Raw genomic sequence first — 11838 nt, 5'->3', positions numbered from 1 at the left:
GATTTGAATTTTTCCCAACTTTTTACATAGGAATCGACCATTTATTTATAATTTTTACGCATTTGCAACTGCTCCATTACGCATATGTGATTCACAAAATATCTCGAGAACGGTAAGAGCTAGAGACTTGAAATTTGGTATGTAGCTGTCAAATGTGACAAGGATGCGACACGAAACTTTTGGTCCCGGTGCAACGGTTGGCGGCATTTTACCGCTTTTTGGCGGTTTTCGGTGTAATTTAACAATATCTCGGGAACGGTATATAAGCTAGATATTTGAAATTTGGTATGTAGTTCACAAATTTAATCTGACAAGGATGCAACTCAAAAGGTTCGGTTGAGATAGGTGCTGCGGTTGGCGGTATTTTGACCGCTTTTTGGCCGACAAGGATGCAACTCAAAAGGTTCGGTTGAGATAGGTGCTGCGGTTGGCGGTATTTTGACCGCTTTTTGGCGGTTTTCGACCGTTTTCTGGCGGTTTTCAGCTAATATATACCGACTAAACGGTTAGAGATATTGAAAATGTTACAACAAAACACCCAAATAAGCACCATTCAATAAGGATAAGGAAAGTCGTGTGATGTTCACACCAGATTTTTGTATATACCTATCTTATCAATGCTTGAGGGTGTGTTTATGTACCGGGTTGAGATGAGCTCGGACGACGTGAGATAGCTGTCCCGGGGGCAATTTTTAAAATTTATTTTATATTTATTTTTGTTTGCTTTGTAATTCGCTTGTTTGTTATATCTAATATAAATGAAAAGTATAATATAAACGTGCAAACTAGAGATAAAAAGTAAAAAATGAATTCAGATTGTACAAGGCCACATCACCTTCGAATTGCATCTCAGGGATCACCTTCCCTTCCCTCATAATTTCAAAATTCATTATCAAAAATTCAAAAATTGAAATTTTTTCCTGACACCAATTGTACAAGTTGCGGAAAAAAAAAATCAAAATTTCAATTTTCCCCCCAACTTTACACGCTCAAAGGCCGAGAATGGCCTATCTCACCTGTTTCATTTTAGTAAGAACAAACTGAACTTTATTGAACAACAATAACCTGGCTCAAATCAAGACTACCGAAAGTAGGTATCCATAAGTACATATCTAACATCACCCCAGTACATAAACACACCCTGATGATTTCCCGCCGCTATTTTCAAACTGAAAAGAAATTTTTACTTTCCTTATCCTTTAGGAAGGAAAGTAATGTAATCGGGTCGCAAATAGAAGAGAAGAAAATTTGAAAATATCATTTTTTTCATTTCTGAGCTGTCAATGTGAATCTGACCAAGTGAACAATGTTATTTTAATTTTTCTTGTATTTTTTCTTAATTAATTGATCATAAAATGAAGTTGTTAGTAACAAGAAAACCTTTTTTGAACAAATATTGATAGGTGAAAAATCAAAAGTGGCCTATGACAAACAGACGCCATTAGTATTAAAGGAGAAGAAAATAAACAACATAGGAAAATGGATACCTTAAGGAAATAGGAAATCTTAAGCAAAAATGGAACCTAAATCATTTAGGAACGACTGTGCATTCGGCCCTCAATCTTTCAGGAAAACTTGTACTTTATCCAAGGATGAGAATGAGACCTTTTTTGCCTTTTTAAATCACGTCTTTCCCGAAGAAATAACATACTATCTGAGAAACATACGAGAGGCTTTAAAATTACCCAGCATGTGCGGTTGTCTTCGAATCAAAATTGTGCTCTGGCTCGTGGTTTTATCAAAAACAGTTTATCAGTTAAGATGAAACAGTTAGGACCTAAAAAGGGTCTGTGATTTTTTAAAAAGTGTTTTTTTTTTAAGTTAGGAAAAAGACCCACAGAACCTTGTTGGAAATGATGAGATCTACCTACCCTGGATGATTAATGAAAGGGACAAGAAGAGGATTGAAGCGTTTGAGATGTGGTGTTGGAGGCGAATGATGAAGATAAAGTGGACGGAGCGAATGTCGAATGAGAGAGTGTTGGAGCTGGTGCAGGAAGAGAGACAGATTTGGAGAATACTAAAGGAGAGGAGACACAGGTGGATGGGCCATGTGTATTGTGTATCAGCATAATGATTTCATCATTTCAATAATTGAAGGTAAAAGAGAGGGTCAGCAAGGAAGAGGAAGACCGCGTGCCCGCTACATCGACCAAGTAGTCAAATACTCCGGAAGCTGTTCATATCCGGAAACGAAGAGGAAGACTTCAGATAGGGAGGAGTGGAGAGCTATCAACCAATCACAAGATTGAAGATGATGATGATGACCTACCCTGAGCCATTGTAAGTGTTTTTCTGGCGCACCCTGTAGAATTGGTTCTATATTAATTTTATTTATTTTACAGATAGGAGATAGTGAGAGAAGAACCTTGATACATCCAGATAACCCTAATACATCAATTCAAACTAGTCCACCTACTCTGTAAGTTTTAAACCTGTCCATTTTTTTCTCCATTGGCCTCAAATGTGCATTGACCTAAGTAGCTTGAAACATGTTATTTTCACCTACAGTCTGTTCATAACAATCCCATCAAAAATTAATATTTTTAATATGTTAACAGTCAATTCTCAGCTCTCTATCCATAAAGGGTCCGTACTTATCCACCACTTTGTTATTTCTGTTAACACTTTGACCGCCACAGCTGCAATGTACATGTGTTTACAGGATGCCACAACCAATCACGTAACACCGGCGCTGTGTGAAAACATTGAACAAAATTTTCATGCCAGCACCGGTGATACTTTGACGTATGTGGACTTATATTTATAGTCCAAATCTGCGTAAATATTACCCAGTAAACACATACGCCAAGCTAACATATACTTTGACGTATGTGGACTTATATTTATAGTCCAAATCTGCGTAAATATTACCCAGTAAACACATACGCCAAGCTAACATAAAAAAATTAATATAGGTACCTAAACCTAGTCCATATAACAAGCTAAATTTGTTGTGATTTTAGTCATACAAGTGAGAAAAAGTCCCAGGAAAAAGTTCTTTATATCCCTGGATTGCTAGAAGCCTTGAAAAGCCATTCCAGCAATCAATCAATATATTTTATTGTGGATGTATACATAGTATGTTCACAATATTATAATAAAGCCTATATACTTAAATAACTTAAATTTATGCTATAAACACTAAACTATAACTAATATAATGAATAGGTATGTAGAACTTAATTGACAATAGAGACATAGACAACTACTATACCAGGTGAAGAGGATGAGAGAGCAAAGTTAATGGAGGTTATACATAGTATGTTCACAATATTATAATAAAGCCTATATACTTAAATAACTTAAATTTATGCTATAAACACTAAACTATAACTAATAATGAATAGGTATGTAGAACTTAATTGACAATAGAGACATAGACAACTACTATACCAGCAATATGGGAGGTGAAGAGGATGAGAGAGCAAAGTTAATGGAGATTGACAATAGAGACATAGACAACTACTATACCAGCAATATGGGAGGTGAAGAGGATGAGAGAGCAAAGTTAATGGAGGTGTGTGTGTATGTGTGTGTGTGGGTGTGTATGTGTGTATGTAAAAAAGAGAGAGAGAGCCGTCCCTAGGTCAGGGAGAACTCCTGGATCAAAAATCTTATCGGTGATATATTGAAGTAAAACCAAGGGCTCCAACAATTAACTTGACGTAACACGGTTTTCCATTATCACACAAAAAAGGTGTTACTTTGGCGTAACACTGGCGGTAAAAGTGTTAATATAAGTACCTAAGTATGTACTGTAAAAAAAGAATAATCTTCTTCTTTCTTCGCCTTTTTCTATTAAGTCATAACTTTTAATTTTAATGGATAAACTGTTTTTTTTTAAACCTCGAGCCAGGGCACAAAATTTTGATCAGAATAGGCATGATCTATTTCCAAAGTCCAGGTTTGATGTGTTTTTTCAAGCTCGAAAAAGATTTTGATGCTAGAAAACTACTGACCGTGTGTTGGTGCCTTTGCAATGTCGTTGTTTTGTTCTTTGGAGACACAAGGGCTGTAAAAATAAAATTCAATTTTCCGGCTGGAAAAATGTTTATTTCAACCAATCAGAAGAAAACTTTTTCCAAAGAAAATATAAATAGCGTCGGTGGGTTGGAAAAATTGACATTTTTCTTGGAGTCAGCCGAGATTATTATTATTATTATATTTTTTAATCCATTTATTTATTTTTACACATTTCAGAGCAAATATAGAACCACTTAGCCCAGCACAATCAAAGAAAAATGATGAACAATCAGATCTGCACCGTATTCTACAAAATACTCTCACGTTAGTATGAATTTAACACGGGGAACACACTTTGAGGCCAGCAAAACTTTTCCTGTGTTTATTATTTCAGATTTAATTTTTTTAACTCAGGCACGATATAAGGTCTCAGGGGCGAAGCCCCGGGAGCGCGGAGCGCGACCAAACACAAGGGAGCGGGAAGCACGACCGTACGCACAATCCGGCGAAGCCCCCGGGAGCGCGCAGCGGGACCGTAAACAAAGGAGCGCGAAGCGCGACCGCATGCACACCTTGCGAAGCCCCAGGAGCGCGAAGCGCGACCGTACGCACAATCCGGCGAAGCCCCCGGGAGCGCGCAGCTCGATCGTATACAAGGGAGCCGAAGCGCTACCGTATGCATTAGAAAAAAAGGAGTGAGATCCCCACAAAAACACAAATTAATGTGAAAAAAAGGCCAAGTTCCTATCCAAAAATGTCGTCCTATAAAAATGGTGAGATCAGAAAATTAAGGCCAAGTCTGCATTCCTAGTTTTTCGTGTCTGCTGAAAATGCTGAATCTCAATTCCTTCAATCTTCTCTCAATTTCAACTTGGCTATGTTTTTCCTTGAGGGTGTCATGTTCAATTATTTATTTACAGGGTCCGGCAGAAAGAACGGAGGTTTTCAAAATCATGCTACGGAGTCAATTTTTAAGCTAGAGTAGTGATTTTTCTTTTGAAATGTACAAAACATTATTACTTTTCAGAATATCTGGTCATTTTTTGATATCGAAGTTTTTGTGGAGCACAACGCTCGTTAAGTGTCGATCCTTTTTTTCTACACACCCTCCTCCAGCGCCACAAAAATCTCCATGACTCTTCGAAATTTTCAAAGCATAGCTCGCAATTTTCTTCTAATGGCCTTTTCAAATTAGCTAGGGTACTTTGCTTATCGATGTAGACTCTGTCCTTATTAAGAAAAGTCACTGGGATTGAGCTCAGGACGCCAAGTCGGGTGGTCCATATCACCTCTCTTTAATATCACTTTTCCTTAGAATAACCGCTTTTTTCGACCATAACTGGGGATGACTTTTTTTACATACAGGGTGTGCCAGAAAAACACTGACAATGGCTCAGGGGGCAGGTAGATCTCATAATTTCCAATAAGGTTCTGTGGGTCATTTTCCTAACTTTGGTTTTGTTTCCGAGAAACATCCAAAAAACCACTTTTTTAAAAATCACAGACCTTGTGTCAGCATAACTTTTTCATTTTAATAGACTGGGAGCTGAGGACGGAAAACTCAAGTGGGAAGGTACACAATTTTTGACCGAGTTCGGGGTGCACTCAGCCTCGTGAGGACAATTGAGTAGCTACTGGATTCGAGTAGCGACCAGTGGCGACATTACGAGTGTAAAAAAATGATTGAAATATGGAAAATGATTGCAAAGGAGGCAGTAGGCACTTAGTAATGATATCCACAAAGAATGGTGATGGCAGACACTAAATAAAAGATCATTTTATTTATCTGCCATACACCGGAGTGATGGCCTCTAGCCATGTAATAGGCTCGTCAAGAAATGCAGTCAATCATCGTGGTGACTTGTGTTTATTCTTTAAAAGCATAATATGTAGTATTAGTTTGTTGTAATCAATTAACCATCACCTCACAAAAATACAGTCATCATTTCTGCTTTGTTTAAATGGTATTTTTAATCAACTCAAGTAGGTAGTCCTGGCAATAGGTACATATTTTCTCATTACCTACCTACCTAGTAGTCCTAGTATAGGTTCCCTATACTTAATAGTAATAGAAAGTAAAAAAAAGAAGATATTTTGTCCATGGAACATATCAGAAGATCTTACTTGGGCTTTTTGCCAGAAATAGAAGAGCAAAATATTGTTGAGGAAATTCAATGTGCAGACAAGTCAGGCATGACACACTGGTTTGTTCTATGCGTCTGTTACAGAATTGCAATCTATATTTGTGAATGCATAATTTATGAATCACATTACCAATACTGAAATGTACATTTTCTTTCCACGAGTTACAGTTGAAAACACATGTTTTTAACATTTATGATACTACGACAAAGTTATTGCACAAGGAAATTGAGTATCATGGTGAAATAACGCTCTAAATTTTTGACCATGTGGTGTGCAAAGTCAAGAACAAATAGAAAACACATTTCTTACTCCTTGGACCGGGGGCATTTGGTGGCTATGGCCGTCCGGAACGACTTTCTATTACATTTGCAGAATATGTAGGTATTTGAAAAGATATAGAAAGTAAATTTTTGACCATGTGGTGTGCAAAGTCAAGAACAAATAGAAAACACATTTCTTACTCCTTGGACCGGGGGCATTTGGTGGCTATGGCCATCCGGAACGACTTTCTATTACATTTGCAGAATATGTAGGTATTTGAAAAGATATAGAAAGTAAAAAAAAATGTAATAAAAGGGAAATTTGTTGACACAGGGGAGTATTGAACCCACAACTTCTCAACTGTAAGTCAGAGAGTGCTAAAAGTAGCACCATTTGATTTGACGTGAAAAATCCCATGGGATCAACTATTCACTTGCTTATTTGGTAACAGTTCACAAATAAAAGGGAAATTTGTTGACACAGGGGAGTATCGAACCCGCAACTTCTCAACCGTAAGTCAGACAGTACTAAAAGTAGCACCATTTGATTCGGTGTGAAAAATCACATTGATTAGAATATTCACATCCGAATGACCAAATGTTTTTGATGTCTTCGGTTTGCTGGAACAAAATGGGTACTAAATGATGGGCTTTGGTACAAATTCGCAGCAAAAGTTGTGGTGCTAACTTCACGCACCGTCAGACAGTACTAAAAGTAGCACCATTTGATTCGGCGTGAAAAATCACATTGATTAGAATATTCACATCCGAATGACCAAATGTTTTTGATGTCTTCGAATTTCCAAAGTTCAGGTTCAATGTGTTTTTTTCAAGCTCGAAAAAAATTTGCCTTGTTATATCCAATTTTTACATTACAAAACACATAGGGCCGAATGCACAGTTGTTCCTAAATGATTTAGGTTCCCTTTTTCCTTAAGATTTCCTATTTCCTTAAGGTATCCATTTTCCTATGTTGTTTATTTTCTTCTGCTTTAATACTAATAGCGTCTGTTCGTCATAGGTCACTTTTGATTTTTAACCTATCAAACTGTATCAAACGATTTTTCACCTATCATCACAGTCGTACCTTAATGATTAGGGATTCCTTTTAGTGCTTTCCTAAAGTTCATATGCATAGTAATCATTTAGGAACGACTGTGCATTCGGCCCTCAATCTTTCAGGAAAACTTGTACTTTATCCAAGGATGAGAATGAGACCTTTTTTGCAGTGGCGTAGCGTGGTCTAAATTCAAGTGTAAGGCGTGTAGGGTACTAATTTCCACCAATTTTGAGACTCCAGCCGGTTCTATGACCCTCTCAAAGAGCAATAGTTGCTAGTGCCTTCCTTGGGGATTGTTTTAAGACCAATAATTCCAGTTTCGGTCATAGGAACATTACCATGAGGTCAAACTTTAAAATTTATACAAAAAATCCTCGGACTAAATGTCAAAAAACACGATTTTTTTAGAAATGTCTCTGCAACCAACGGACGATGCTCCGACTTCCGCGAACCCACTTTTCCAAAAACTTAGACTCTGAGGAATACAACGATACCAACATCGCCAGTTTCTGACAAGTTTTAACATAGATAGGCAAATGAAAACCGTTCGTTCTTTCTGCCGGACCCTGTATTTGAGTAAGAAAATCATAGCCAAGTTGAAATTGAGAGAAGGTTGAAGGAATTGAGATTCAGCATTTTCAGCAGACACGAAAAACTGGGAATGCAGACTTGGAATTAATTTTCTGATCTCACCATTTTTATAGGACGACATTTTTGGATAGGAACTTGGCCTTTTTTTTTTCACATTTGTGTTTTTGTTTTTTCTAATGCGTACGGTAGCGCTTCGGCTCCCTTGTATACGATCGAGCTGCGAGCTCCCGGGGGCTTCGCCGGATTGTGCGTAGGTCGCGCTTCGCGCTCCCTTGTTTACGGTCTTGCTGCGCGCTCCCGGGGCTTCGCCCCTGAGACCTTATATCGTACCTGAGTTTTGTTTCAAAGAAATTAAATCTGAAATAATAAACACAGGAAAAGTTTTGCTGGCCTCAAAGTGTGTTCCCCGTGTTAAATACGCCTCTGGGCGGAACCCAGTGCAACTTTTGCCCAATTGCAAAACCTACCATCCTGCCAAATTTCAAGTTTCTACGACATCAGGAAGTGCTTCATAATTTTGATGAGTGAGTCAGTCATTCTTAAAATAAGCGATTTTCTAGGCCCCTTTTCTACCCCTTCCTTTAAAGCTAGAACTTCGGAATTTCGCAGGCATAATAAGCAAGTATAGCTTAACATATGGTCCAAATTTCGTAACAATACGTGCGTAATTCACGGAGTTATGATAGGGGTAAAAATGGCTTCAAATGTTTCGTGTAATATACACACTCGCGTGCTGAGGCCGGAACTTGGCCTGGCGCACTGCCGTGCACCTAGATAAATAATTTATTTGAATTTTTAAACTCTGTCAAACAAAATACGGACTTTGTATGGACTGGTCTATCCATGTACACTAAATAGAACTGTTGCATTGGGGTAAAAATTATGAATAAATTTATAAAAGGTCGATGCCTACGTAAACATTTGTGAAAAATCCAAATCTGAGGTCAAAACTCCGAAAAATAACTTTGAAGTTTAAAGAGTTGTGATGTCATCGCGCACGGGAGCGTATTTCAAGGCCTTCGATGTGGTGTAGAGGAACAATCTTATGCATTCGTGATTTGAACTTTTAGTGTTATGTGGTTCACAAAGATTCATGTGCGCGAACGACCTACTGTACGTAGTGTAAGATTTATGAGTGGGAAAAAAAAAAAAAAAAAAAAAAAAAATCACAATTATGATTTGTAATAACGGACTCGAAAGATGTGATTACGATTATAATTTATTGTAATCGTATTTACTAGTAGTTCTGTGAACTGTAGACCTCACTCAGACTCTTTTGCCCAATCTGAGATGACTACTGTACGTACGTATGAGTTCAACTCGGATGTATTGAATTATTAGAAAAGAAGTACCTACATGTAATACGTCTTACGTAATTAAAAGGACAGGGAACAGGTTTTATGTATTTACAATCCTTTATATATATATATTCTTGTTTTTATTTCCAGGAAAGTCATTGATATCAGTTCTCAGGGCTGCAATAATTTAGAGCACAATGAGTACATAGAGAGAATGAACATCTACAAGGGGAAATTAAATGTAGCACCTTTACCCCACATATTGAGACATGAGGAGTGTTTGCTAGTAGATATGCCCACTCCAGCTACATCTACAAGGGGAAATTAAATGTAGCACCTTTACCCCACATATTGAGACATGAGGAGTGTTTGCTAGTAGATATGCCCACTCCAGCCACATGCTTCTGTGATATTGGTGATTACATTCTGGTGAGTGTTAACCTGCCACAATTGCTGACTTTAACCAAGCAAGGGTTAAGGGTTGTTTGAAACTTGATGAAAGAAAGGTTGAAAGCTTCTTTTTTCTTTACCATTGAATCAGAGTAATCCATTATTTCTTGTCATCAAGATGGTTGGATAAGCGCACATTACAAACTTTGAAATTGAACCTCAGCCAGCAGTAGACAATACAAAATAAACTGCCGCAGCTCTTTTGCAGAAGAGTTTGTGTCATAGTTGCCGAAATCAGATTTGAACTAGCGGGAAAGCTGCTGTGGCATGTAGATTTTTACACATCCTGAACAGAAATATGCCGATTCTTTTTTTTTTTTCTTTCTTTCTTTCTTTTTTTTCATACAATTCTCGAACACCATATAAGGACTGTAGGACTGGTTAATGTTTAGGACTTTAACCAAGCAAGGGTTAAGACCAGGTAGTACTGGTTATTGTTTAAACAGTTTTGAAGTGTTGTTTTATATTTAAAGAGCGGGGCAATGATTAAATGTTAGCGAATCATAGCTCAACTCACACTAGATTCCACCCTACATTTTACTTGGCCTGTCATAAAACACTATTTATATGAGTGGGTTAGAATTAGTATGAGTGAGTGAGTCAGTGAGTGAGTCAGTTACACAAGGGGCTGTATATATTTTAGAAGATTCCACCCTACATTTTACTTGGCCTGTCATAAAACACTATTTATATGAAAGGTATACCTCTTATTCAAGTTGTCCTCTTTTTTTTTCAGATTAATAATGCCAGTGAGAAAGCAGAGCTGGCTTTGAAAAATGTCAAAGTAGAGCACACAAATGATCTGGTAGTCCCGTTCATGATTCCATAGGAGTTGAAAACACAAGTGATAATCTTGTGATCTCCATTTGATCACAGTGATATGTATAAACAACTAGGGGTGTTGGTTGATCAGTTCCTAGCGACTGATAATGATAATAATAATAATAATAATAATAATAATAATAGTAATAATAATAATAATAATAATAATAATAATAATAATAATAATAATACTGAAAGTTAAGTGGATGTTGTAAAAGCACTTCAAATTTTGTTAGTTCTTAGGGTTCAAAATATTTAATGTTTAGTGGATGTAGCATTCTCACATTTTGTTAGGGTTCAAAATATTTAATGTTTAGTGGATGTAGCATTCTCACATTTTGTTAGGATTCAAAATATTTAATGTTTAGTAGATGTAGCATTCTCACATTTTGTTAGGATTCAAAATATTTAATGTTTAGTGGATGTAGCATTCTCATATTTTGTTAGGATTCAAAATATTTAATGTTTAGTGGATGTAGCATTCTCACATTTTGTTAGGGTTCAAAATATTTAATGTTTAGTGGATGTAGCATTCTCACATTTTGTTAGGATTCAAAATATTTAATGTTTAGTGGATGTAGCATTCTGACATTTTGTTAGGATTCAAAATATTTAATGTTTAGTAGATGTAGCATTCTCACATTTTGTTAGGGTTCAAAATATTTAATGCAGTGGCGTAGCGTGTATGTATGGCGTGTATGGCGGCCATACAACTCAAAAGTTCACTCTAATGCCCATAAATATTAATGGCATGTACCTACTGTGATGGGACTTGGTAGACCTGTGCATGAGCCCTACAAGGCCCTACACTTGAATTTAGACCACGCTACGCCACTGATTTAATGTTTAGTAGATGTAGCATTCTCACATTTTGTTGGGATTCAAAATATTTAATGTTTAGTGGATGTAGCATTCTCACATATTCAAAATGTAGGTATAATGTTTAGTGGATGTAGCAAAGTCACTTCTCACAATGTGGTTAGAGTGCATGTAATACAAATACAAGTGAATTGAAGAGTATTTACTCCTAATTTTCTGAGCCAAAACAATACAATTCCAAAGAGAGAGAGAGAGAGACTAAAGAAAAGCTCTACATTATTTACAAAATTTCAGGTAGGTACCTATCAAAACGGTGCGTTGACAATTCCACTTTCAGAGAACTGTACCAAAGCAAGTAGGAAGGTATTTTATCAAGCCATTTGATGAACTATGGATTTTCTCGTGCCCGAGGCAGCCTTACCTGCTA

At 36.9% G+C, this 11838-nt stretch overlaps 1 protein-coding gene across 3 annotated transcripts in view; it reads left to right on the top strand.

The window, feature by feature from the left end:
* The window catches only part of LOC103513491, a 17791-nt gene extending 7095 nt beyond the window's left edge, over positions 1-10696 (top strand). The window contains exons 2-6 of one of the 3 annotated variants that reach the window (XM_008478325.3): positions 2346-2422; positions 4204-4290; positions 9471-9540; positions 9630-9749; positions 10507-10696. In XM_008478325.3, coding sequence (XP_008476547.1) covers positions 2346-2422; positions 4204-4290; positions 9471-9540; positions 9630-9749; positions 10507-10599 — 447 coding nt within the window. In that variant the 3' untranslated portion in view covers positions 10600-10696. Of the gene's footprint in view, positions 1-2100; positions 2284-2345; positions 2423-4203; positions 4291-9470; positions 9541-9629; positions 9750-10506 lie in introns of all 3 variants that reach the window. The other 2 variants (XM_008478326.3, XM_017445846.2) reach the window with 2 other exon arrangements.
* The last annotated feature ends 1142 nt before the right edge of the window (positions 10697-11838 follow it).

Source organism: Diaphorina citri, unplaced genomic scaffold, assembly GCF_000475195.1.
Source record: "Diaphorina citri unplaced genomic scaffold, Diaci psyllid genome assembly version 1.1 scaffold979, whole genome shotgun sequence".
In the NCBI taxonomy this organism is placed as follows: Eukaryota; Metazoa; Arthropoda; class Insecta; order Hemiptera; family Psyllidae; genus Diaphorina; species Diaphorina citri.
Note: the sequence above shows the minus strand (reverse complement) of the source record. Positions and strands in the feature narration are given on the sequence as shown.